Source organism: Epinephelus fuscoguttatus, linkage group LG10 (assembly GCF_011397635.1).
Source record: "Epinephelus fuscoguttatus linkage group LG10, E.fuscoguttatus.final_Chr_v1".
Classification (NCBI taxonomy): Eukaryota; Metazoa; Chordata; class Actinopteri; order Perciformes; family Serranidae; genus Epinephelus; species Epinephelus fuscoguttatus.
The window spans coordinates 30,701,221-30,729,191 of NC_064761.1; the positions used below are offsets into that span (position 1 = coordinate 30,701,221).

The 27,971-nt window shown below is 40.9% G+C and overlaps 4 protein-coding genes across 7 annotated transcripts in view; 1 reads left to right on the plus strand and 3 right to left on the minus strand.

The window, feature by feature from the left end:
• The window catches only part of LOC125895388 (zinc finger protein GLIS1), a 93,967-nt gene extending 84,486 nt beyond the window's left edge, over nucleotides 1-9,481 (plus strand). For both annotated transcript variants that reach the window (XM_049587151.1, XM_049587152.1), the window contains exons 11-13: nucleotides 5,774-5,928; nucleotides 6,749-6,904; nucleotides 8,680-9,481. In XM_049587151.1, the coding sequence (XP_049443108.1) occupies nucleotides 5,774-5,928; nucleotides 6,749-6,904; nucleotides 8,680-8,816 (448 nt within the window). In that variant the 3' untranslated portion in view covers nucleotides 8,817-9,481. The remainder of the gene's footprint in view (nucleotides 1-5,773; nucleotides 5,929-6,748; nucleotides 6,905-8,679) is intronic.
• Nucleotides 9,177-16,907, minus strand: LOC125895390 (elongation of very long chain fatty acids protein 4-like). 2 transcript variants are annotated; one of them, XM_049587156.1, is made up of 8 exons: nucleotides 16,793-16,907; nucleotides 14,982-15,047; nucleotides 14,301-14,488; nucleotides 14,039-14,119; nucleotides 13,871-13,927; nucleotides 13,674-13,788; nucleotides 11,591-11,718; nucleotides 9,177-10,833 (listed from the first exon to the last, which is right to left on the minus strand). In XM_049587156.1, the coding sequence occupies exons 2-8, from the start codon at nucleotides 15,037-15,039 to the stop codon at nucleotides 10,669-10,671; spliced, it is 792 nt and encodes a 263-aa protein (XP_049443113.1). In that variant the 5' UTR covers nucleotides 15,040-15,047; nucleotides 16,793-16,907; the 3' UTR covers nucleotides 9,177-10,668. The 2 variants fall into 2 exon arrangements, with proteins under 2 accessions (XP_049443113.1, XP_049443112.1); XM_049587155.1 differs by lacking the exon at nucleotides 16,793-16,907 and having other exon boundaries at nucleotides 14,982-15,136.
• On the minus strand, nucleotides 16,801-23,796 carry LOC125895392 (elongation of very long chain fatty acids protein 4-like). Its single transcript, XM_049587158.1, has 10 exons — nucleotides 23,772-23,796; nucleotides 23,577-23,685; nucleotides 21,785-21,849; nucleotides 21,241-21,428; nucleotides 21,076-21,156; nucleotides 20,867-20,923; nucleotides 20,668-20,782; nucleotides 18,842-18,969; nucleotides 18,589-18,762; nucleotides 16,801-16,934 (listed from the first exon to the last, which is right to left on the minus strand). Exons 3-9 carry the CDS (start codon nucleotides 21,840-21,842, stop codon nucleotides 18,598-18,600), a joined length of 792 nt encoding a protein of 263 aa, XP_049443115.1. The 5' UTR covers nucleotides 21,843-21,849; nucleotides 23,577-23,685; nucleotides 23,772-23,796; the 3' UTR covers nucleotides 16,801-16,934; nucleotides 18,589-18,597.
• On the minus strand, nucleotides 16,801-27,772 carry LOC125895391 (elongation of very long chain fatty acids protein 4-like). 2 transcript variants are annotated; one of them, XR_007450174.1, is made up of 10 exons: nucleotides 27,327-27,769; nucleotides 27,155-27,219; nucleotides 26,508-26,695; nucleotides 26,319-26,399; nucleotides 26,127-26,183; nucleotides 25,928-26,042; nucleotides 25,612-25,739; nucleotides 25,345-25,518; nucleotides 23,772-23,822; nucleotides 23,599-23,685 (listed from the first exon to the last, which is right to left on the minus strand). XR_007450174.1 is itself a non-coding variant. In XM_049587157.1 (9 exons), the coding sequence occupies exons 2-8, from the start codon at nucleotides 27,210-27,212 to the stop codon at nucleotides 25,354-25,356; spliced, it is 792 nt and encodes a 263-aa protein (XP_049443114.1). In that variant the 5' UTR covers nucleotides 27,213-27,219; nucleotides 27,327-27,772; the 3' UTR covers nucleotides 16,801-16,934; nucleotides 25,345-25,353. The 2 variants fall into 2 exon arrangements, 1 of the variants encoding a protein (XP_049443114.1); XM_049587157.1 differs by lacking the exons at nucleotides 23,599-23,685; nucleotides 23,772-23,822 and adding an exon at nucleotides 16,801-16,934 and having other exon boundaries at nucleotides 27,327-27,772.
• Nucleotides 27,773-27,971: the final 199 nt, after the last annotated feature.

Here is a 27,971-nt window from a genome sequence, read left to right on the forward strand (position 1 = left end):
CTCAATTTTGTAGAGATGGACATGGAGGTCAAGTGCAGTCCATATACAGTTAAGTGCTTAAATTTGATACCCATATGAACATGTTGATGGGTAGAAGGCACTTAAAGCTCCAGTGCAGAAGAATTTTGTTACTCAGCTGTTTCTCCCAAAGGCATCAGTCATACTGTATCACCTAAATTTGTATTGATTTGTTAATCCTGCAAAACATTAGATCTGGAAAGTCCCTTTTTTGTTTGTTGGTTTTAAAGCTATTAGCAGTGGTTTAGGAAATATTTAGATTTTTGACATACCAGCAATACCACACTATAAACAGACCCCATCAGGCTTGGGCAGTGTCGACGTACTATTGTATGCCAGGATGTTTAGAAATCCCAAAGGTATGATTTTCAGTACTGTCAAAAATACGTACACTCTTTTTTATTTTAAACCGATAGAGGCGATGTATTGTAGTGCACAGCACACTCCACCAGAGGTCAGTCTATTCTTGTATAATAGGCAGCTGAGCTGAGAGAGAGATGGTGACTGCAAGTGGTGGGGATAACGTTACAGGACTAGTTAAAAGCTAGCCAGCAATGAGAGACAGTGGAGAAAAACAGTGGTAGAGCGAGTATATTTTCATTTCTAACTCATTGAATTAATGGTTTATTTGTTGAAACAGTAGAAGGACGATACAGGATGGTTTGGGTTTGTTTTATTGTGTTTCTATTGAGTTAAATTGAAGTGCTTTATGATGAGTTAAGCAGGCAATTAAGCCAGTCTTAGTTTGTCAACAGGGAGAAACCCTAATTCAGAAGGTGTAAGGTTGTATTTTTTTAATGAGGAAAATGGATAAGAATATTTCCTTTGACATTTTGTGAGTTTATGTTGTTTATTTATTACACTGTAAAGGCTAAGAGAGCTTGTATGGGGCAAACCATGTCAGGGTAGTGTGGGTACGGCACCTTCATAAAAATATTGGCAAGCATCAGTCATTATCCTGATGGTGGCCGGTTAGAAAATTTTAACATTTCACCCAATCCTAGAAAATGTCGTATATGCTACAGTGACTTTTATCACCAGTAGCTCAGCTTTTCTGTTTTTTGTTGTTTTTTTTTCACACAAATGCTGTCATATACAGAATACTACAGTGAATGTCAGGAAGGTATGAAAAAATAGATACTGCCCAAGCCTGTACCTCATTGCATGTAAAAGTGTTGATCATTTTACGCAAGTATTAAAATGTTTTGGCATCAAAAAGTACTTGAGATATTAAAAGTACAAGTCTTTATGGCCTTCTCCATCATAAATTGCATAATTGGATTATTTTACTTACAGATGTAGCTGATTAATGTGGAGCTAGTGTTACTACTTTATGTAACGTTGGAGAGTTTACTGTTTAATCATACATCATATTTTTAAAAAGTACAATGTTTGTAGTGGAGTAGAAACAAAGTGGAAATGGAAGTGCTCAAGTAAAGTACATCAACACTGTACTAGATGATCACTGATATATAGTCATGTGTCGATTGGCCCCAGGCCTCTTCTCTCCACCAAAGTACATAGGATCCATTGATATGTTTATGAGACAGGCCAACAGAAAGAAGAGTAAAAACACAACCTCTCTTATAGAGAGTAATAAAAAGAGTATGCCACTGTATTTTTTTTATGTACAGTTTTATGGTGATCTCTATTGATGAAGGCAGAAACACTGGGAGCCTGAGGCTTTATCCTACAGCGACATAAAATAAATTCAGCATTGGCAGGAACGTTTCACCGCTTCTCACCCTTTTGTTTGACATCATTTACCATCTCCCTTCATCAGCCACTCTCTGCCAAATGCCCTTCACAAAGCAACTGCCAGCTACTGAGTGCTGGGTGGGACGTCCCTCATGCGTGGAGCAGTAGGTCATATAGTAGGCTCCAGCCAGGCCAGCAGTGAGCAGTCATCAGAGGTCCCGGCTGCCTTTAGCTGCACTCTGTCATCACATTCATATAGCGCTTAGTGCAAACCATATGCTTCCACAGTACAGCGCCGCATAGTAACACAGCAGCAGTTTATGTGTTGGCATTCCTGATATGCAGTCATGAGAGGGTACTAAGTAGCTGCTGAATATTTGGGGAGGTGATCAGCCAGGTCTGTTTTTAAAGGCAGGTCTGTTGACTATCAGTCTGGATTTAGACCAGATTGCCGTTGCATCAAGTTAATGTCAAGAGCACAGCATTAAGTCGTTAAATCTGTGGTCATTTTCAGTTTTTCATTAACGTTCACATTTAACATTTAAGTGTCTGAATAAATACCAGACATGGTTGTTACTGCTCTTGGGTCAAATTATCACCGTGGTCTTATAAAGGCACAACAAGACGCACATAAATATCTCTCTTATAGCATAAAGACAAGCCAGGCTCTGCCTGAAGGTAAAACAAGTCCACTTATGCAGCTCACTTATTAACACGTCATATCTCTTTTAATATGTACGACCTGTTTGCATTTTTATGTGGATTAAATAAACAACATAAAAGTATAGATTAATGAGCTTTAGACGTGATGCTTTTTACCTTTGGCAAAGCAAGGCAAACTGTTTCTCTCTGTATCCAGCCTATGTGCGAGGCTAACTGTCTCCAGGCTCTAGCTCCACACTGATCGTAAAGACTAGAGGTTTAAATCACCAGTTTCATCAGGAGACGATTATGTATCGATTCTTTAGACGATACAGTTGTTGCTGATATCACAAAGTCTGCCACAGTTCAATTTCAGTTTCAATCAATTTAGTTCAGGGGCTCATGATCTGGGGCTACCCCCAACTAGGAATATTCCTAGTCGACCAATAGTCGTCATTTAGGGCCATTAGTAGTTTAGTCGCCCACATGTTTACAATATTAATGTACTTATTGAATTATATGGTTAGAGTAGGGCAACACAATGGTTTGAGTTGAAGGTGTGAGAAAGAATAGTATCAGTAATGTTAACACTGTGTGACATTACAGAGAAATACAAAACCGTACTAATGAACCTTCATTAATATAGGCCTATATTTTATCTACAAGTGCACGTCACACACTGAGCGAGCCGCCTGTTAATGACGCTGTGGGCTAATGGGCATGTAGCTACTTCCATGTTTCAGATGATACGTCATGTTTGTAGTCGACCAATGAAGATGAGTTTACGTATCACCTTGGGTTCGTCCTTCACCTTCTCAAAATGATCCCACACTTTGGATTTCCTGCCCGACATGTTATTAACTAGCCTGTGGAATAACCGCAGGTACCAGCCCTGGAAATTAGGGGCCGTACACATGTTCCGATTTTAACTGTTGTTTTTTTTTTTTTTTCCTTTTTGTTTCTTTTTTTCCTGTGACTAAGCGACCAGTGAAACATGTTGTTACAACAGAACATCACGGTTAAATTTCAGCCTGCATGCACATTGTTTCAGCTGAACATTGTCGAAATAAAGCAGCTGATGTTGAAGTTAGCGGAGTGAAATGCCCAGTAGGCAGGTATATCTTGTTTTAGCTTGTAATGGCATTGTTTACATGTGGCATGTTCCTTGTCTGTTGACCCCTTTGTACTTTGAAATCCAAAATATGTCCACACTTCTGATTTATTGCCCAGTTAATAACATCCTTGTCTTTTTCTTGGCAGCTTGCCATCATCCACCCAGCAATGTTTGAAAGTGACACAGAATTTCAAAATAAAGGCGTATCTTAAAGATGATAATATAGACCAGTGTTTTCACGTTGGACAGATGTATTGGGTTGGGTCATTGAATCAATACAACGATCAAGGTCAGTGGATTGGTACAATCCATTTTTTTCTGCCAAAAAAATGCATATATTAATATAAATAATAATAAATAATTCTTATTAATATAGCACGTTTAATACAGTGTAAGCTGTATGGGCTTCACAATGAAATAAGTCTTATTCATATTTAAGCACATATAAAAAATATTCACCCCCTGCCCACCCACCAACATAAACATACTCACACACACATAGCCAGAGAGAGTAACAGCGAGTATTCAAGTATTTCTGAAAATGTCAAACTACTCCATTAGAGCATAGTTACTCAGCAGCCTGCGGGCCAATGGTGACCCATTTTGTGCAGCCGCCAGAATGTTACATGAAATGCATGCATTATATTCTAATCATCTGTGGTCCATTTAAGTTCCTTAACTTTCAGTATCTTACAGTTAGTATACTCCTCGGCTACAGTGTCAAACTGCACCCCACTAATAAGCGTCTGTCAGAGTGGGAATGGCAACTGGTAGAAAGCTACTGGTTACATATTTGTGAAGCTTCTCAGTCATCCAGGTCATGGTAATCCTAAGTGCTATTTTAAGTATAAAAGTAACGCACACCAAAAATTACGATGAGGTGCTGATCACTGGAAGTACACTTGATTGTAGGAAACAAGTGTCGGACACTGGCTCCATAGGCATTTCTTTTATTTTGATGACATTTCAGCCTTTGAGCCTTCTTCCTTCCTTCTATTTGTTTATTTTGAAGAAGGCCCAGAGGCTGAAACATAGTGTCATCTTGTAAGTTTCACCGGAACTTTGGTCTGTAATCAATGCTAGTCCTGTTAAGTTAGTGATTTCAATGGACAAATCACAACTGCATTTTTCCTGTTTTCCTGGCCCATGTGCTGGCTCCCTAACTTGGCGCTTGGTCATAAAAACTTTGAGAACCCTGCTTTATAGTGTTTCAGACTTGTGCCATTTTGTAAGTGTTAACAGAAATGTTACTCAGTGCAACCTCGTAACTTGTGCAGTTGTGACTTTAATGTAAAAGGTGCTTATTTAGACCTGAGATAGATATGTAAAATTGCTATCACATGCATGTAACATGTAGCATGTCTGCAAGAGCTTTTACATTTGCAAATTTTTTTACAACTTTAATTTTGTGGTGGAATTTCTGTTAATATGCATGATGTCATTATACTAATTTTTAGATATCCCTTGATGTGCAAAGTTAGCAGCAAAGACAGCAACCATCATTACAACATCATACTTTAGTGTCAGATGATATTGTGTTACACAGAATTTGGACTCTTGGATGCTGCAGTGTTCTGAGGGGGAACCAGTTTATCATCTTCGTAATATTTTGCTTTCACCTCTTTGATTGTGGTTTTCCCAGCACACAGTGAGACTCTTGGATGTTGAGCCTAAAGAAAACTTAATAATACGCTTCATTGAAATTGTGAATTTGAGAGTGCAGCATCAAATAACAATATATCCAATGGCGCAGACAAACCTTTAATCAAATGATCAGTATTCCCAAAAATAAGCCAGTTTTATTCTCCCGACTTTCAGAGTCCACAAAGTCACAAACCTGTCATTGTAATATTTCTATTTCTCAAATGTCATGAATATAAACACTATTGTGCTTTCTTCTCTCTGGGCCACAAAGCCTGGGGTTACTGCCGTGGTGGGCAGTGTGTGTGTGTTTGTGTGTGTGGATGGGGGTGGGGGGGCTTGGTTTCACTTGAATGCACACTCTGCTGTTTGTTGACTTAAGATCATAATATGTGGTAGGAGGACGATTACGTGTGGGGAGCCCAAGTTTCCACACGCCTGGAATGTTTCTTCTTCTGTGTGTTTAGGATCACTAACTGCTCCGCTGGGTTTGTCGGATCATGTGGTTCGTGGGCCGACGTGTAGCTCCTGCTTAGATTGGGATGTCACAATGCATGAAGCATTTTATTGAGAAATTATTTAGGCCGTCTAGAAAGGAGTGAGTAACAGCTCGAGAGGTTTAAATGTATATTTCACCCACCCTGTCTGTGTCTCCTCCAGTGTGTCGGGTCCCCTCCTGTCTCCTGGGATGAAGGGAACAGGAACGCCTCCTCCTCCTCCTCCTCCTCCTCCTCCTCCTCCTCTGGAGAAACAGCATGTCCACCCTCACCACAAGCCCTACTCTCACTATCACCATCAACAGTCTGCCAACGACGGTAAGACTGACCTAAAGACATCTGGCTGAATGTAACTTGTTTCAGGAAATCTGTTTTGGCTTGAATTTAAAAACGTTCATTGGCGTTTCAATTTAATATCCTGAAATTTTCCTGTTGCAGGTGATTCAGTAACATGTAACCTACTTTCTTTTTTATAACTTCCTACGAGGGAATTTACAGTGTCAGATCACTTGAATATACATAAGAACACCCCTGTGTCCTTTTTCAAACACTTGCCGCACCAGCAGACCCACATGAAAGGCCCGTGGCTCTGTCAGAGCATTTTTAGGACGGAGAGAGATTAGAGTCGTAGAGACAGAGTAGGGAAAACCACATGCCGGAAGCCTTTTCCCTGAGCTGAATTAGCCAACAAAATGCTGGCTCATGTATTCAGCTGTCTCTCAGCGCCCTAGCATGGCAGGCTCAGCTGTCACTCCAGAGCCTTTTTCCTAATGCCTTAAACACTGTTTTCCCTGTAAAGATCTACACATGGACGTCTCTCTAACCGCGCTGTGGTCAGGGAGTTGCGTAAAAGCGCTCCAGGCAAGGCTGCTTTCCCATTATCGTGACTCCTGCGGTCCATACTGAGTACAAACTTGAGACGATGGGGACAAATGTTACATACTATTGAGGCTGGCGCAGTTAGCACGAGCACAAATATAGCATTGTCATAATTTGAGGTCCACATTAAGTTTTATCCGGATGGAGGGGAAGCTTACTGACCTTGGAAACAATTGCCCATAGACACTGGTGGCAGTCGATCAAGTCTGGCTTCTATTTTTCTCCTTCTCGCTCCTCAACATCCTTTCTCATTTCCTAGAATACCAAGGCAGCTTTCAGAGCTGCTTCCATTTCGGAGACTCCTACAGGATGGAGCAGACGGTCGGTGGTGTCCACGTCCCAGGAGATTCTCACGCCTACACTTCCCATCAACACAATGGCTTCCACATGTCAACTAGCAACAATGGCACTGCAGGTGAGGACATTTTACCCTGACTAGGGATGCACCAGTCGTGAAATTCCGGGCCGATACAATGTTTAAAATAATTTGGTTAGGCGATACCCATGTTTTATTATTGTTGTTGTTTTTATGTGATTCCCCTTTTGTGCCAGGGAAACAAAGAAATCTTCATTAAAACAAAATAACTGAATTGTTTTTAAGTCATTCAACCCTTCAAATTCAATCTTTTCTCTAGAGCACAAACTTCTTGTGTTTATTTGAATGAATATCCTTACACATGAATTTTTTTTTTTTTTAAACTGCTTCAAAGCCTTTTTTTACTGTAGATATTAAATCATGATTATCCCTTCCTGAGTCCCACCCCTTTCCACTTTGTGCTCCAATAACAGTTGAACAAGCTTGAAACACGGCAGAACCTCAGTCAGCTTTCCCTTTTCTTCTTATGCTAAATGCTCGGCTTGTCTATGTGACAAAGAACCAGATGGGGCTGGGGGACTGTCACAATCTCACAGACATTTTAAATTGTATATAGTCACATCTTAAGTAAGCTAATGTTAGCTCACTGTGTTTTCTACCTAACGTATAGCTACGAAGAAAAGGAGTTAACGTAATGACAAATCAACAACATCAGCCAAGGTTTGCTTCCTCCGCAGTTCTGCGGTAATGTTAGAGTGATCTGGAAAAAAGAGAGCAGTTGGATGATATGAATTATTGTTAGCCAGAAAACTTTTAGGCTAATGTCCTTATGTTTATATTATCTTCCTAAGGTCAGCAGTGTTGTCTATATTGAGTAATAAATACACAGAGTAACTGATCCCCAGAAAGGGAAAAGGGGACATGTACCCAGCCGTGCAGGAGCAATTTTGATAGATAGTCCTTTGTCTCCACTTCTCCATTTTTTGTTGAGACAAGAAGCCTCAATTTGCATTGTCGTGCCTTGTTCATAAAAGTTAACATTGTGAATGTATCCTTCCATCTCATGCTGTAGTCCCTGCGTTTGCCTTCTAGAAGCTATATTCCCTGCTGCCCAAAAACTAATCTAATAAATACTGCTACACCTGGCGACGCCTTATTTATTTTTTGTCAAGCATGTCCATCTTAGCAACAGTAACTAAGGGGAGTGGGACTTAGGATTGGTCAGTTCCCTTTCTAAAATCTATTTTATATTGTTGTGAAAACATCAATAAAGTTCTCCTTCAAACGACTGATTTATTCAAGTTTCTTGCCAAAAATTACATTTATGAGATAACATATCATGATAATGGTATAATTTACCTTCAACAAGTACTCATTTTCACTTAGTAGAACTCGAATGTATCATGATGTAACTCATTGCAACCTCCATTAGCTGTTAGCTCTGGCCATCGGCTGCTAACAGCTAACATTAACTAGCTTTCTTCCTACCAATTTCGACATGGATTTGTTGTTTACAATGCAGCATTATCAGGAAAACAATTGGGTGCGTCACCAGTGAGATACTGTGTCCTCTGGACCCTGGAGTTGTCCTGGGAAAGACCTCCGTTTGTCCCAAACATATTTTCTGTTGTACCTGGGACAATAAGACGGCATTAGTATCGAGCTCTGCTTTTTAGCCTGCCCAAAATTAATGTAATACAACAGAAAAACAGCGGCCACTGCCATCAGTGAATGTCATCTTAGGCAGATGGCAGTCAACACGGTGACTCTATCGGCAAGTTGGTGCATCCCTAACCCAAACCGTACCATAATAAATCACCTGAATGGTTTCATCCAAATGTTTAACAAACTGCTCCACTTTGTTTCTGTCCCAGGTTTCAACCTGACCCAGGAGCTTCAGGGCGGTGCAGGGTGCCAGTTCTCCTCCAGCCCTGAGGAGAGCATCTTCTTCCAGGTGGGCAACTTTGACCGCAGCATGAGCCACATGTCCTCTGTCTACACGGAGACATAGAGCAACACTGGAGCAGGGCACGCTTCACCACACCCATCTTCTCATACTTGGATCCTCTTTTCTCTTCTTCCTGATACTACAGTATCTGAACGGCTGAAATGCAAACGTCAAAGTAGGTAAGAACAGCGGTTCTTAACCTTTAAGGCTTTTGACCCTTTAAAACAGATGTCTGGTCATCAGTTGCTTATGGTTTCCAGTTGTGACCAGTTTAACCAAACAGTAATTGCTGTATCTTATGTAAAGTTATCCAGTAATTCATGAACAAAAGACAAAGATCCGGTGCTTGCTCTTGAAAATTTTTACTCATTTGAAAAGCAGGAATGACAAGTCAAATAAGTACAGTAAATGACAAAGCAAAAATATTTTTAAAAAAAGATGCACAAGCTTTATTTCTTAGACTCAGAATTACAGTTATTGGTCGTAAACTCATCATGTACATGTTACATTTGTTCAGTGTAAAGGGATAGTTTGGATTTTTTTTAAGTGGGGGGGGGCACTGTACTGCTTTGCACGAGGCCAGCAGCTAAACACATTTTAGCCACCTAAAAATATCACTGTCAGTTTAGGTGTATGCTAGATTTAAAATATTTTCTTTAATTCACCTTTGCAGCCAGACAGCCCTTTCTGACGGGGAACTGAACATGTTATTTTTGCTGTCTTTACAGCTACCAGACTCCTTTGACAAAAACAGTGATTTTACCTGACAAAGCACAGGAGCTGCTGGTCTGCCGCTGCCTTGATCACTTAGTTTGTTTGTGTTGTTGTGTGACTTTGGCATTTTAATGGCTAGTTCAGCCTCACAGAAGTCTCACACTAACAAACAAACTAACACATTGAGGCAAAGGCAGATGAGCAACTCTGGTGTTTTGCTAGGTAAAAAAGTCTGGTAGCTTTAAAGACGGCAAACATAAAAGCTTTGGTTCCCCCTAAGAGAGGGCTGTCTGTAAAGACCCACAGCCATCGGTCTTTAGAACTGACACAACAGCCATGGGTTCAATACCGACCCATGGCTGTTGTGTCAGTTCTGCACCAGGGGCACCTGCTCTACCAGGTGAGCTAGTGGGCAGGCCCAGTCCACAGTGACACTCTTCTAAATGTGGCGTAACCCTGGACAAAATGCTGCTGCCCCACCTCCCTCCACAGCAGTGCGTCACTTGGCTTCCTTGGCAATACCTTTGCCTGCTTTTCCAAACAAGAAAATACAACCCCACTTCTAAAAGATCCAAACTATCCCTTTCACATATACATTTCAAACCCAACAGTCCTGAATGGAAATGTCCGCTCCCTCCCTCCTCGACATGTGTTTTCTCTCTAATCTACATCTTTCAATCTGTTTTAGACTGAAGTGTAGAAAAGAATATATCAATTTGCCGTGTTGTTTTAGCAGTGGGGAATATGTTTGCATTTCCATATTATGTTAAGTGTTTTTTCTTTTTGGATTTATCTCGGAAGGAGGGTTTGGACTTATTAATTCTGCAATAATGCAGAAAAACAAACCTACGTTATTATTATATGTAAAAAATGTACAGTTTGTTTACAGCAATCATTTGAATGTTTGTCATTTCTCAATTTAAAAAATAAATAATTGATCATGTCTCCTTTTTTGCAATGTGTCTGAACTTAATATATGGTACTAAAAAAATGCAGAGAGAACTTAATTTTACAGGCCTGTATAAGTAATGTGAACAATTTAAGTGTTTCAGTCTGACACTCGATTATGAGCACTATAAGAAAACATTCATATTATGGGCATGTTGTTCCCTCTAGTGGACACTAGTGAGTACTGCACACAGCAGAAAAAAAACCCCTCAAAGCCTCAGTGTGATTGTGTGTAGCACCTCACCGCTGCAGCTTATTTCTGCTTCTTCTTCCTGAGGTAGCTCTGATAGTAGAAGTTACCGAAGAGGACAAAGAGGGTGACGCAGTAGGTAAACACCAACAGGTTCATGGAGTCAGGGAAGTCGCAGTCTGCGAAAAGGTTGTAGCCTGAGTGCAGGAGGAAGAGGATAAGCTGCACCTGGAGAGGCAGAAAGAAACGCTCAGATTAGTGTACTTCACAAATTTGTGTTATACACCGACCACCCACAACATTTAAATAGGTGAGGTGAATTGAATAACATTGACCATCTTGGTGCAATGCAATGTTCTGCTGGGAAACAGGTTCTGGCATTCATGTGGATTCTACTTGACATGTGCCACCCCCTCATGACAACAGTACACCCCTGATGGCAGTGCCAAAACTGCTCAGGAACGGCCCCGAGACTCTTGACGAAGAACTCAAGGCATCGACCTGGCCTCCAAAATTCGGCAGATCCTAATCCGATCAAGCATTGGTGGGACATGTTAGTACCTTACCTGGCAGCCCACAGGACAGAAAGGATCTGCTACCAACTCCCTGGTGCCAGACACTATAGGACACCCCCAGAGATCCTGTGTCCATGCCTTGACAGATCAGAGGCCCCAGCGTGGGTCTGACCTATTGAGGCATGGACACAGGACCTCTGGTGTACCAGCCCGTCCCACAGATGCTGAACCAGATTGGGTTGTGGGGAATTCTGAGGCCAGGTTGACACCTTGAGCTCTAGGTCACGTTCCTTGGGCCATTCCTGAGCAGTTTTGCAGTGTGGCATGAAGAACTGACTTGCTGGAGTTGCCGTGGCCATGAGGGAGGGACACTTGGTCTGCAACAGTGTTTCAGTGAGCGTTGCATGTCACATGAATGCCAGGACCTTCCAGCAGAAGATTTTTCTTACACAGAGCAGGAGGCCACTCACCAGCTGCAGAGAGGTGAGGTATCTCTTCCACCACAGGTACTTCTGCATGTGAGGGCCGAGCGCAGCCAGGCCGTAGTAAGAATACATAACAGTGTGAATAAAGGAGTTGATCAGGCCGATGAAGAACGCTGCAGGATTCAAACAGAGACATGCAGAAACACTTGTGAATTGATGTAAGCCAGTAAAAATGTTTCAAACCTTTGATAAAAGGAGAGAGGATAAAGGGAGAATACAAGTACTGACAGTGGGTGAATTAAGTTTGAACAGGTACAAGTTTCAGCTTGTGAGGCACCAGACACAGTGGAATGATGTAATAAGATGCCTTGAGGATAACAAAACTGTCTGTAAGTATCACAGTTTAGTTTCTGAGCCTTTCAGTAACATAAAATGAAATTTAAATTAAGCTATTTTTGCATTAATTGACCACAAAGACAATGGACAGTAAGAATTAGTGAGCTTAAGGAGTGGCAGAGAAATAACTTTGTTTTCTGAATGAAATGTTTTCTGATCATTTGTTGAATCAGTCTCTTTTTAGTGTGCTTTTGGATTATTTGTCAATGTCAAAACATCACCACACAAGCACACCTCTCACCCACTGCGTTTTAAGGTCCAGGGAACAAAACTAATGTCAGATATCTTAGGAATGAAAATAAGCACAAATTCTTTGCAAGCCTCCTTCAACAATCCAAGTTCAGTGATCTTGTTAAAGGGCGTATTCAAAGGAGTGTACAAATCTTCTTGTTAAAGGTGCGCTTCTGTAGCTGGTGTTATTTCATAGTTTTTTTATATTGTCAATAAATCCCGTGAAAAGACGAAAAACAACAATGTGTTCCTCGATCTCCGTGAACCCGTCTGTGGCACTTAGTCCAAAGACTATTTAATGGAATGGAATGGTCCGTTTTATTTTCTGGAATAAAAATAAAACGGACTTTGGCTTCACAAACGATACTTGTTCCTGGAACAATTTAATGTTGGGTTTGGTCTATTCATGGGATTTGTTGAAAATGCACCTTCATAATCTCCAGACATATCCCAGTAAGGCTTTATATTAAGGTCCTTGTTATAAGGTAGTTTAAAGGAAATAAGTTCCTTATAAAATGCTCATTAACATCATGTGTTACTAGGAAAATATTAGTGTTAATAATGGCATCATAAACATGTTTACTGTTTGATTATAAGCACTTATAAGGGGCTTGTTAATTTATACACATAGCTCAGTTAACTGTTGATAAATGTATAATAAAGGATTTGTTAACCTGAACCATGTAACTGCAAAAAGCAGAGTTGCTTGCTAATAAATGTGCAATAAAGTTACGCGTTACTGTCAATAAACAAAATAATATAAAGCTGAGTAAAGGTTTAACAATGACACAATAGGTAAGGTAGCAAGACTTTGTAATGAGTTTGTAATGCTGTTTTAAACAATGATAAGAAACCTAACAGGGCTTTTATAAAGGATGCATGATAGTATGCGCCGATGTTGGATTTAAAATGAACCATTAGAATCTGTCAACATGTTTTTTCTTACTTTGCACAATGAATGAATATTACATACATCGTAAAGTATTGTATTTCATGTCTCCATCTGCTGGTGGGCTGTCACGTCAAGAGCATGCATGTATATTATGATGTTAATTCCACGACAGAAGAGACTTGATAACCACTAAAATTAGGTGGGGAAAAAAGTAGATATATCGATAGCGGTATCGGTTATCAGCCAAATGAGTATATTGGTAAATCCAATACCATGCATCCTGAGCTTCTATTAATGATCTTAAGCAGTATAAATTATAAAGTTTATACATTATCAACAGGTTTGACATGTTAATGTCTAGTAAAAACACAAATAACACATACTTTTGTTAATAAACACCTTATAAGGGCCTTACTACCTGCTAATTTTACAATATGCTCGAAGTTTATCATGGGATATTTGCTCAGTGACGCCTAAATTAAACTGCCTACCCCAGCTTTAATGTAAAGTGTCTCCTTAACGCAACAATCTCCATCCACAACGTGTACACGCCGTTTTTTTTTATATCATCATACCACTTATAGCGAATGACTAAAAAGGTTGACTTACACTGTCCGCCGGGCACATACTTGATTCCTGCCCACCAGTTGAACATCAGGGGGCCGTGGTGGAAAATGTGGAGGACCGTCAGCTGGCTGTCCTTCTTCCTCAGGATGAAGAAGATCTGCTCATACAGAGGAGGCTGTTAGTTTTAATTCTGCATTCTGAATTTTACCGATACAGGAAATGTTTAAATAAATACGTACAGTGTCACTGAGCTCTATGACCTTAGAGAAGAAGAACCACCAGCAGGCTCTGGCCATCTAGAGGATTAAAACAATGGAGAAATGTGGGTTTTACTCTGTAGGATTATTATAATGTGAATTATATTCAACTTGTAGCTTGTGAAACTTCTGCACAGGACACTTGCTTACCCTCAGTGCCAGCGGGCTGTTGCTGTAATCTACAGGCTGACAGAGGAGGCTGTAGCTCGAGAGCCAGGATGTGACCAGGAACTGGAAATGTTTACACAATCACTTCATGAAACACCAGAAACATAACCGTTTCTATCAAAAAACAGAAGTTCCTAAGAGGAAGCAGCAGGTAAAAGTTGCAAACGTGAGTGTTTCCATCATCACTGTGCTCATGGTTAATTTTTTACTTGTTGAAACAGAACAAATCACAGCACAGCCTCACCTCACAGAACATGTAGCCAGACAGGCCGACCATGGCAAAGTTGTAAACAATGAGAACCACTTTGAGGTCAACGGGTTCTCTGTGTTTCATCAGACGAGGGCCAGCCCAGACCACGCAGAGGTACACCAGGAAGATGAGTGCCACCGGGACGGGGGAGTAGACCAGCAGCCACGGGTCCGTCCTCTTGTCTGGAACATAGAGTTCTGTGTCAGGGACTATTTACAAATGAATAAATACATTACAGGACACATCTCGGGCTGGAATTACATCTTTAAATAGCTGCCTTGACTTGCCCAACCTCTCTACATGGAATTTTGTTTTAGTCTGCACAGGAAATGCCAGGTTTTTACAGTTTGTCTTGTTCCAGTTCAGCTCAGATGACCTGTTGTGTGTGCAGCTCTGTTCATGCAAACCAAATCCTCATTCAAATGCAGATATAAACATGAACTTTGAAAACTTGACAATGAAAGTGTCCTCTGTATGTTAGTGTCCCTGTTCCTCCCACTCCTCTGTCCCCCACACTGTTACAGTATGATCACCTACACATGTAGCATGGTGGCTAATCATGTGACAGTCATGCGAAGACAATCTAGAGAGCACATCTGCAGCTACTAACTCCCACACACACACTGTATTGTTGAGACTGAACTCTACATGCAGGAAAAATATACATCCTCATACCTCCATTATCCACTATCCTCTGGTGCACAGACAGGACACTTTGCCATGCAGAAGCCATCTTGAAACCTGGAAACAAAATGAACTTCAGTGATCACGAAAGAGCGCTGAGAAGATTTGAATCATTTCCTGTTTCTCTTCACTATCTTTTTTTTCCCTTTTTTGACCGGATCATTTGGTCGATACACGATCACCACAGCAGAGGGCGCTGTTTCCCACCATAATGTGACTTTCATTATGATTTTAAATTTCATTTGCTGCTTTTTAATTACACACACAAGTAAATGCTCTCTTGTCCATCATGGGGCATAGAAAAATAATTTAATTATTCAGAGATACAGATTTAGATTAATAAACACAAAATATTATTTTTTCAAAAAATGCAACGTACTAAATTATGATGTGTTATTCTAGATCAAACTACAAAGCACTATATAAAGTAAATTAAATTAGACCTGCCTTTACCAACTACAGCCTTAAAGGAATGTACCCACTGATGCATCAATGATTATTATCCAATAAAGTCACATACAATAATACAGGGCTGCAGAGTGTTGAGGTTTTTAAAGCAAACTCCTATTTTTATTTATCTTTTTTATTTTATTGTGTATTTATTTATTAATTTGTATTAATCTGTTTTTTTTGCTGGCATATTCTTCCATTTTGTTACGTATTTATTTATTTTATTTATTTACTTATTCATTGATGGATCTAAAATTGTTTAATTTATTTTATTCATTGTCTTTTTATTGTGTAAAGCACTTTGTGTTGCATTGTTTGTATCAAAAGTGCTATATAAATAAAGTTTGATACAATATTCTGCATGAATACTTTAAGTATATTTTAACACTGATATTTTTGCATTTTCACTTCAGTATGAAGTATTATTCAGCACGTTGTACAGCCAGTGGTATTTAGTATTCAGAGCTTTTATTTTCTGAATACTTGCATCATTGGCTCCTTCGACACACCAAGTTATTACAAAATAAACTTTTATACAAAAAAAAATTAATAATAGCATTGACAGTATATTATTGTAAAAAATAGCAGATGTTTTTGATCACTTTCTCCATGATATAAATATAGATGATAAATCTTGATTAGCTGGCATCAAACTTTGTCTTGTGTGTGTCTTGCATTAATTTTATTGTGGAAATAACATGACAGTTATATTACATACTGAGTGTAAATGATGGAAACATTATCTACACTGAGGTCATTATAAATCAAACAACACTGGTGATTCACTGAGTTCCTACAGAAACATCATATACTTTTTCTTAATCTTATTCTGTTGTAAAACTGAACCTGTTAAAATAATTTGATGATATTTTCTATTTAATGTGATGGGACCATAATAAGTTCAATTAAACACAATAAGTTTGTGCTCTAGAGAAAGGATCAGCACTCAGTGAATAACCTCCTAAGCCCCATGATAAGCTATCATGGCAAGGCTTAACTATACAAACCAATGAGCAGTGATAACTAGCATGTCTTTGGGGTCATCAGGTGGGAACCTCCTTTCACCAGTGTTTTGTCTAGTTGGTCCCACGACACCTCCAGGAGGCTAGACAGTGATCTCTGGAGTCCCAGACACACTCCCCTAATGCTAGCTCTCACTGCTCCCCTCCCCGCACCGACCCAACAGTCTCCTTTACCTTACATTATACATGGCTTTCTCAGCCCAAACAGCACCGCCACCTTCAACAAACCCATAAAACCTTCACACGGTAACATACTATAATTCTTTGACAATAAGGAACATCATGTGCACAAGGAGGCAGAACAATGTGGGACTTTCACACAAACAGTACCATCAAGATTCCTGTTTAACTGAGTTGTAGGAGCTGAGGGAGAGATGTCTGCTGTCGCTGTGAGCTGCACTCAGTTTGGGGTTTCTTGAGGTTTGTGGTTGCTTCTCATTCACTGGGTCGGTGTGCGGCTGCCTGTCCCATCCTAAGAGAGACAAGGAGAGAGAAATGATTGACGTTAAATCTGTTACAGCTCAATTTAATAATCACAGGAACCAAAACACTTCTTAAAAAGTTTTTAAAGTGCAGCTTCAAATTGCAGTGTTATATCAGAGGTAAAATCACAGACAGTCTATAATGTGGCACATGGAAACAGGACGTTTCTGTACACAGCAGAAGCACGATAACATGCTTTCTGTCCACTCCTGGTGCTGCAGGTACTGCTGACTAGGGTTGGATGATATAACAATATATTTTTCAAGCAAGATATAGATTTAGACAATTCAGTTTATATCAATATAAAGTCAAGCTGTGTTACATTAAATGGTAAATGGACCTGCATTTGTATAGCGCCTTTCTAGTCATCTAGTGACCACTCAAAGCGCTTTTTACACTACGAGTCACGTTCACCCATTCACACACACATTCATACACTGGTGGCCGAGGCTACCATACAAGGTGCCACCTGCTACTCAGTTTTAACACACTCACACACCGATGGAACAGTCATCGGGAGCAATTTGGGGTTCAGTATCTTGCTCAAGGACACTTCGACATGCAGCCTGGAGGAGCCTGGGATCGAACCACTGATCTTTCGATTGGTGGACGAACCGTTCTACCTCTGAGCCACAGCCGCCCAACACATGCCAGTGTGCATCTCTCCTCTCTCACGCTCTCTGCACAGCTCAGCCTCACTCACGAGTTCTCCACCAACACCAAGAGACACAGAGCTGCTCTTCTGACTAATCTGTCTGTTAATTAGTCTACAGTACGATGACAGTCTATATGTGCACGTGCTACGCTGAATCAGTCTGTGATCTGAATGAAATGACCTCAACACATGTGCGATACAGCGCTGTGCTGCATGTGTGGGGGACAGAGCTGTTTGATTGTGTCAGATGAGCGTTTGTTTGCTAGTTTGTGTGTGAGATAGACCTAGCGCGTCACCGTTCTTCTTGGTAGTCGTAGTTTAATGTGTGACACTGAGACAGCGCCTGGATGCAGGCAACAGATGTGTTTAAAAAAAATGCAGCGAAAACTCAGATGTTTCATATAAAAAGGCGTATGTAACACGGACAAAGTGTCTCTCGCTCCCTCCCGTCCTCAACCTCTCTTTTGATGCTCTGTGCAATAAAAAATATTCAAATCATTTTCCAGCACAAGATTCATTTGAAAGGCCATGGAAAACATTTTTACTCCTCCCACAAAGATTTTTAATTGTGTCAAACCACATTGGACTTAGGCCTACTTGATACTTTTATAGTCATGTTACAGTTTAGTGTCCTGTGCTGCAAACCTTTAAACCTCTGTAGCTCCACTGCTGTCTGCAAAAACATTAACGTACAGCCCTGCTATTTATTTTATATCATGTTTCCTTTACTTGTTGTGCAGCTGTTTACTTTCAAATGTTCAAGTTTGACAGCAAAGCGTAACTATCTGTTCAAAGATCAAATCAAGTCCAGCACATAGCCTGGTAGATATTTAATAGACAGTGAATAAAGACTCTGACTCTTGATAATGAGCACCATGAGACAACTGTTCACACTGTGGGCATGTTGTTCCCTCTAGTGGACACTAGTGAGTACTGCACACAGGGACAACACCCTCTACGTCTTTTGTGTTTGTGTATAGCACCTCACCACTGTGTCTTATTTCTGCTTCTTCTTGTTGAGGTAGCTCTGACAGTAGAAGTTACTGAAGAGGACGATGAGGGTGATGCAGTAACCAAACACCAACAGGTTCAGGGAGTCGGGATAGTCGCACTCTGTGAACAGGTTGTAGCCTGAGTGCAGGAGGACCAGCAGGAACTGCACCTGGAGAGGCAGCTCACTTCAAACATTTGGTATTTTATTTATTCACAAGTGTTGCCACACAGAGGAGGCGGCCACTCACCAGCTGCAGAGAGGTGAGGTATCTCTTCCACCACAGGCACTTCTGCATGTGAGGGCCGAGCGCAGCCAGGCCGTAGTAAGAATACATCACGGTGTGAACAAAGGTGTTGACCAGGCCGATGAAGAACGCTGCAGGGTTTAAACAGAGACATGTAAAAGCACTCAGACAGAAATGGGGTGGTTCATTCATCTATTTAAGCCGGAGAGATCAAGTCCTGACTGTGCGTAAATTGAGTAACAGCTGTTACAAGTTTCAGCTTGTGAGGCAGCAGACACCGATGACACAGGATGGGATGACGTCGTAACATTTTGTTAGTATTACAGTTTCATTTAGAGCATTTCACACACAGTAATTAGGCTATTGTTATTTGCATTTATGAAACAACCAGTTAATGGACCAGAAAGCATTTGACTACAAAGAAGATGGAGAATAAGAATTAATCACCTCAGGGAATAATAAAGAAATTACTTTGTTTTCTCACTGCTGACTTTGTTGTGTTCTTATTGTCAAGTTTTACAACCAACACATGTCAGAGTCAGCTGTTGTTGCAGCACTATCTTTTGTTCGAGGGTTTTCCCCCATTTTTTTTCAATTAGCACATGTGCTTTTGCATTATTTTTATTTAAACACCATCATACCACTACACAATAAACACCCACTCACTCCGTCTGAAGCTCCTGGGGACAAAGCTGAATGGCTGCTATCACAGCTGTCACTGGTGAAGCGGCATTATTAAACTGAATAAGGCAAAATAATTGGCTATTAAAGTTGATTCTGATTCTAATACATGAACACAGCAGGGCTCTGTAGTTTGTAGCAAATGTTAAACATGTGTTGTACTGAGTGGCAACACGTCCTCGTAGGCTACCTGGACTCAAGCCAATTAATTAATAAATAGTCACATGTTGTTGTGGTTTTTATGTGACTTCATGTGAGCTACTGGATGCAAGAATTTCCTTATGGGCATGAAGACAGTATGTATCTATCTATGTGATAGGGATAGACCGATATGGATTTTTTAGGGCCGATGCCGACACCGATTTTTTTCCATCACCCTTAGCCGATGACCGATTATGGACTGCCGATTTTCTTGAGCCGATATTTGGGGCCGATACTGCTTTTGCTCCCTCAATTTACATTAAAAAAAAAAATGACACAATGATAACAAATATTACAGGTCTCAAGTTTAAAATAAGAAACATTTATTGAACAGTAAAAAATACTAAAACAAGATGGAAAGTTGAGGTAGAACAGGTTGAATATTATTATTATTATTATTATACATTCAAATAAAAAAAAGAGTTCAGTGCTCTTAAATCTTCCAGTAATGTCTTTATAAAATAAACAAATATTTAAGCTGAAGCATAAATAAAACAACAACTACTGTACACAGTAGGATTCGCTGCATGTGCGCTGCAGGGTCTTCCGGCCCGTGGATGCCTGTCTGTAAATCATGCCAGGGAAAAATAAATCCGCGAACCCACGCGCGTATCGGCATCGTAAAAAAACTCAAATATCGGCCCGATATATCAGCCGGCCGATGTATCAGTCTATCCTTACTATGTGAGTATACTATAGGAGTTAATAGTGTGTTTGTCGGGGACTATTTTCAGCTGTGGATTAATACACATTCACAGCAGCAGTCCAGGATGGCAGGATGGGGAATGTGGGACTGGTTCAAAATAAACTACAATGCATAAATATATATAAATGTGACATGTTCCTACATGGGCACTGTAGTTTATTTTGAATCAGACCCACATTCCCCATCCTGCCATCCTGGACTGCTGCTGTGAATGTATACTAACAGAGAGCACTTGACTTACACTGTCTGCCGGGCACATATTTGATTCCCGCCCACCAGTTGAAGATCATGGTGCAGTGATGGTAAACATGAAGGAATGTCAGCTGGCTGTTCTTCTTCCTCAGGATGAAGAAGATCTGCTCATACAGAGGACGCTGTTACAGTTTCAACTCTGAATTATGAATTTCACTGATACCGCAAACGTTTTAACAAATACGTACGGTGTCACTGAGCTCTATGACCTTAGAGAAGAAGAACCACCAGCAGACTCTGGCCATCTGGAGCGAGGAAACAATGGAGTTTTACAGATTATTTATTCAGGTAACTGTGTTTTATCTTTCAAAATATACGGTCAGGTGTCTTGTAGCTTGTAGCTTGTCAACTTGTAGCTTGTCAAAGACCAAATTTTCTGCACAAGACACTTGCTTACCCTCAGTGGCAGCGGGCTGGTGCTGTAATCTACAGGCTGACAGAGGAGGCTGTAGCTTGAGAGCCAGGATGTGACCAGGAACTGGAAATATTCACAGAGTTACTTCATGAAATGATACACCACCAGTATAACCACTTAACAGAACAGAATGCAGCACAGCCTCACCTCATAGCACATGTAGGCAGACAGGCCGACCATGGCAAAGTTGTAAACAATGAGAACCACTTTGAGGTCAACGGGTTCTCTGTGTTTCATCAGACAAGGGCCGGCCCAGACCACGCAGAGGTACACCAGGAAGATGAGTGCCACCGGGACGGGGGAGTAGACCAGCAGCCACGGGTCCGTCCTCTTGTCTGGAACATAGCAGAGCTCTGTGTCAGGGACTATTTACATATGAATACATTTACAAATTTATAAATATATTAAAGGACACATTTCCCCTTGATCTGCATAAACATTCAGCACGGATTGTTGTTTTACGGGAAATATCAGGCTTTTACAGTTCGTCTTGTTCCAGTTCAGCTCAGATAACCTGTTGGGAGTGCAGTTTTGTGAATGTCATATTAAATATTAAATTCACAAATAAATAAATTGGCACTGGAGAAAAATAAGTCAGTTTCTGCCTGAAAATGAAAGGGTCCTCACTATGTTTGAGCCGCTGTAACAAGATACAAGTTTTAAAAAGTGGCAAGGTAAAAAATAATCATACCTCCATTGTCCACTATCCTCTGGTGCACAGACAGGACACTTTGCCATGCAGAAGCCATCTGGAAACTAAATAAAAATACAAGATATAAAGAGAGTTAACAAAAAGAAGAAAAAAACCACTAAAATCTCTAAAATCTAAAAGCATTTAAAGATAAATATCTGCTCACTGATAAACACCTTGTCACAGATAAACTTAGGTGACAAGTACTGAGAAGATTTATATAATCACTTCCTGCTTGACTTGTTTTACACGATGCTTTGGTTGTGGTTAGCACAGCAGGGGGCGTTCCCTTGCTTTACTTTTCATTTGGTGCTCACATCATGTATTGTTCCATGTAATTAAACACTCACGTTCATCAAGGGATATATATAGAGAGAGATAGATAGTTGATACAAAACATCAGTAAACTACTATACTATGATATCGTATTATAGATTATACAGCATTAAATTAATATTATACCTGCCTTTACAGTTGCAACATTTCAGTGACGTACACACTGATGCATCAATAATGATGATCCAGTCAGGTAATATGCACCGATCAGCCACAGCATTAAAACTAATGACAGGTGAAGTGAATGTCATTGATCATCCTGTTACAATGCAGTATTCTGCTGGGAAACTTTTGGTCCTGGCATTCATGTAGATGCCAGTTGACATGTACCACCCACCCTCTCATACACTCTGTCATGGCAACGGCACTCCCCGATGACAGTGTTCCAATCAGCGGGTCTATGTACCATGCCACACTGTAAAAACTGCTCAGAAATGACCTGAGGAACTTTACAAAAACACTTATGGCATCAACCTGGCCTCCAACTTCCCCAGATCTAAATCTGAGCGAGCGTTTGTGGGACATTCCAATACCCCAGAGTCCAGTCAGATGCATGGTAGGCCTCCTTGGACTTGATTTGGCTCTGACCGATCGAGGCAGGGAACCTCTGCGGCTGTCATGTGGTGTCTGACAGCAGGAGGTTGGTGGCCAATCATTTGAATCAGCTTTACTGACATCAGGGAGTGTTGTACTTGGTCCGCAGCAGTGTTTTAGTATCAAGTAGCATCCACATGAATGCCAGAGGTTTCCCAGCAGGACATTGCACTGTCATGAGATGATGAATGTTATTTACTTCACCTGTCAGCGGGTTTAATGTCGTGGCTGAACAGTGTATATTATTCAGATATGGGCCATTGTGGCATTCCGAGAACATTTCAATGCTGATATTTTTGTACTTGAATGCAGGACTTAACTTGTGACAGTTACAAGTATGACTCGGAACGTCATAAATAAGTCATGGTAACATGGAAAGTATATTATTATAATAAAAAATAGATGTTTATGTTCACTTTCTCCATGATATAGATATAAATCTTAATTAGCTGGCTTCGAACTCTGTCTTGTGTCTGGGCTTCATTACCCAAAGTTACATCCTCTACACTTTCTCAACTTGCATTATTTTTTTATTGTGGAAATGAGCATGACAATTATATTACATACTGCATCAAAAACAAGTTGACTAGTCAAAATATAGTGATACAAATATTATCTACAGTGAGGTCAGTACAAATCAAACTACACTGTTTATTCACTGAAAGTTCCTGCGGGAACATCGTAAGAGCAAAATACTTTTGAGACCATTTTAAAAACTGATCTTGTTAAAATAAATTGATGGTATTTTTATTTTGTGTGAATGGACCATAACAATCATTTAACATAGGAACACACTGTGATGCTTTGACAGTAAGGCACATGTGCATGAGAGGGCACCGTGTAGGATTTTCACACACAGTACCATCAAGATTCCTTTTCATCGGTGTTGAAGGAGCTGAGGGAGAACTTTCTGCTGAGGGTCTCTGGATTCTTCTCATTCATCGCGGCAGTGTGCTTCTGCCTTCTCCATCCTATGTAAGACAAGCAGAGACAAATGGTAAAAGTAGAATCTAATAAGGTAAATTTAAATACATAAATATACCATATCACTTCTTACCTTAGGGGTGTGTTCTTTCCGGCTGTTCACAGTTTCATAAAGCTCCACAATCTGCAGGAGAGTTAAACATATCCATCTGATTCATTCAGAGCACACGTGAGCAGATGTGGACACTCGCTCACAGCTTCAAATTGCAACATGACATCAGGGGAAAGTTGAAAACAAAATCAATAAAATCCTGAAATGTGACAGATGGAAACTACAGCAAGTGTCTCTACATACCAGTAGTTCAAAAATATGCTTTTTGTGCCAATCTTAGCTACACATCATGTTCACATGCAGTTTTTTCAGCGTTAATATATAAACTTTGAATATTTCAAAACTCCTGAATGGAAATTAAACGTCCTCTCCCTCCTCTTCTTGTTTTCGTCTCTAATCTACATATTTCAATCTGCATTTCGGTGTTTCAGTGTTGTTACATGTTTTTTTAATTTCTCTCTAAAGGAGGGTGTGAACTCATTAACACTGCATGCATAGAAACCAGCAGACGCTATTATTTCATGTATAGCTTCTGATGCTCAAATGTGGAACAAATTGCCAGCTGAGCTCAGATTTGAGACAACGCTGCCCACTTTCAAATCAAAGCTAAAGGCCTATCAGTTTACCATTGCTATTAATTTTCTTGAAATGAAATTTGTTTTATTTTTTTTTTAAAAATTTGGTTGTTTGCTTTAATCAAATTCATCAATCAAAAATGTTTCTTGTGCTTTAACCTGTGTAATCTGTAGGGCATTGTCTCTGGGTATAATGTACAATATGAATCCATTTGCATTTCTTACAGAAATTAAGTTCAACGTCAAGTTCAAGTTTATTGGCATGAGATAAAACTATGTTAATCCCACACCAGGGAAATTCACAGTGTGTGAAGATACATAAAAATTACAATGAAATGCTTGTGCTCTGTGACACTCTCTGCCTACACGAACAGCATGTAGCGAGGCGTCATAGTACGGTACCATCTTTACACCTCTGGCCATGGCTGTTGCCGGCAGGGAGGCATAAAAATCTGGCTTCCCATGTGGCTGGTTTTTGCTCGTCAATGCACATGTGGCATTTTCTAAAGCTGAATCCAAATGTCCACCCTCAGGACTCACAGGCTGAGCCCTCATAGACTTCGTATGTACTGTGATGTTCACTGTCCCCACATGAAGTTTGGGAGGGCAGAGACTGCAAGCCGCTGATAGACAGGCCTCAAGTCTGTCATTTGTTGCTGTGGAAATTGTTAAGTGAAGTCTGCAGAAAGTCCACTTTAGGCTCCTTGTGGACTGGATCGATTGTGGGTATGAACTGTCCTCAGCACTCCCAGACTTCCCATGAATGCACCTGCAAAGTCCACAACTCTGCATGTGCTGTGACGCTCAGATATTTGGATTCAGCCTAAGTACATGGAGTACATGGTGGTGCAGAAAATAGAGAACCATGCTGCAGACGTGAGTTTTCAATACACTGCCCCCGACAGCTTGGGAGAATATTGGTTCGCAGCAAAGGGAAACCTGAACAAAGTATAAAATATCTAAGATTTCATCATTACGATATCACATCAACTCATGTCAGTGTGTTTGTGAATCCTCACCACTGTGTCTTATTTCTGCTTCTTCTTGTTGAGGTAGCTCTGAAAATAGAAGTTACTGAAGAGGATGATGAGGGTGACACAGTAACCAAACACGACCACGTTCATGGAGTCGGGGAAGTCGCACTCTGTGAACAGGTTGTAGCCTGTGTGCAGGAGGAACAGCACAAACTGCACCTGTAGAGGCAGTCGGGGGAAAATTGAAATCAGCTTATATCACAAACATGTTGTGTTTACAACTCCTGCCACACAGACCGGGGGGGCACTCACCAGCTGCAGAGAGGTGAGGTATCTCTTCCACCACAGGTACTTCTGCATGTGAGGGCCGAGCGCAGCCAGGCCGTAGTAAGAATACATCACGATGTGAACAAAGGTGTTGACCAGGCCGATGAAGAACGCTGCAGGATTTAAACAGAGGAATGTAAAAACACTCAGAGTGCCAATAAGAATTAGGCTGTAAGTATTTCAAACATGTAGATCAGGACGAGTTCAAGCACTGATAGTGAGTGATTTAGACATCATAATCAATTTTTCACAGGGTCATGCCACTAACACTCACAGTAAACGACTGAAATAGTTGACTTACACTGTCCGCCGGCCACGTACTTGACTCCCGCCCACCAGTTGAAGATCATGGTGCCGTGGTGGTAAACATGAAGGAACGTCAGCTGGCTGTTCTTCTTCCTCAGGATGAAGAAGATCTGCTCATACAGAGGACGCTGTTACAGTTTCAACTCTGCTTTCTGAATTTCACTGATATCTCAAATGTTTAAATGAATACGTACGGTGTCACTGAGCTCTATGACCTTAGAGAAGAAGAACCACCAGCAGACTCTGGCCATCTGGAGCGAGGAAACAATGGAGAAATTTCAAAATACACTGTCAGGTGTGTGATAGGGTTATTTTACTGCAAATTATTCAACTTGTAGCTTGTCAAAGACAAAATTTCTACACAAACATCAAAGACACTTGCTTACCCTCAATGCTAGCGGGTTGGTGCTGTAATCTACAGGCTGACAGAGGAGGCTGTAGCTCGAGAGCCAGGATGTGACCAGGAACTAGAAATATTCACACAGTTCATGAAATGATACACCACCAATATACCCACTTATAATACAGAAACCCCTATACCTGAGTAAACAGAACAAAAAGCAGCACAGACTCACCTCATAGCACATGTAGGCAGACAGGCCGACCATGGCAAAGTTGTAAACAATGAGAACCACTTTGAGGTCAACGGGTTCTCTGTGTTTCATCAGACGAGGGCCGGCCCAGACCACGCAGAGGTACACCAGGAAGATGAGTGCCACCGGGACGGGGGAGTAGACCAGCAGCCACGGGTCCGTCCTCTTGTCTGGAACATTAAAGAACACCGTACAGGGACTATTAATAAATACATTGCAGGACACGTCTCTGGATGGAATTACACGTTTTACGAGCTGCTTTATGTTTAGCTCAGACGACCTGCTGCGTGTGTGCAGTTTTGTGAATGTAAGTCAAAATTAAACATTTGCACAAAAGAAAAAAAGGAAAGCAGTTTGAGTCTGACAGTGAAAGGGTCCGCCCCATGTTTGCGTCAATGTTCCTCCCACTCCTCTGTGTCCACCACTGTAACAAGATTATCATTTTAAAAAGTGGTATGGTGGCTAATTATGTGACCAGACACAAAGCAGTGATTGTGAACATAGCTGGAAAACATCTGCAGCTCCCAACTCTCACACACATTGGCTTGTTTAGACTGGGAATCTCTACAATACAACTACAGGACAATATGAATTAGATGTTAAAGTAGGAAACTGTATCATCCTCATACCTCCATTGTCCACTATCCTCTGGTGCACAGACAAGACACTTTGCCATGCAGAAGCCATCTGGAAACTAAATAAAAATACAGTATATTAAGACAGTTAATGACCAAAAGAAAAAAACACTTAAAATGGAATCACTGTGGCATTTAAAGGTGAAACAAACTCACTGATGCACACCTTGCAGCAGGAGTTTTACCGTTAAACCTGAGTGAGCACGCTGCACGCTGGAGAACCTTTGAACGCCACCTGGCAAACCAGTATCAGCAAAGTTCAACTTGCAGCGCGCTGCAGCCAAATCCGGATTTTTCTGAGATGATGAAACAATGAGGACGGACTGGAGCTACCAGCCGGGTCAGAGACACTCCCTGCAGCTGCAGGAGACTTGAGTAAACCTCACAAACCACAGCACGTAGGTGCAAAGTGCGGCTGTCTGCACGACTCCAGCAAATTTGGCTAAATCCCAGACTCCACGCTCATGAACTTTAATGCGCGCTCCCGCTGACTGCACGAGGGATCAAGGTTGTCTTGGTCGGATCAACAAGTCCGGACTCCCCCGACGCCTTATGTGTGAGTCCGCAAATCTGCAAACTTTCTTGGGGGATTTCCCATGGTTCATAGCGAGAGTAGTGGACGTGGTTGTCCTTCCCCCGGCAAAGTGTGCACAGAACAAGCATGCACAGCGCAAGGGAGACATGCACCAGAGTTGTATTTGCACGTGACAGCACCTGTCCCCTCAGGGTTATTCAACATCGCATATGCCAAAGTGCCTAAACGAATAAACAGACATGAGGACATGAGAACATGTGCTACTGGAGGCACTTG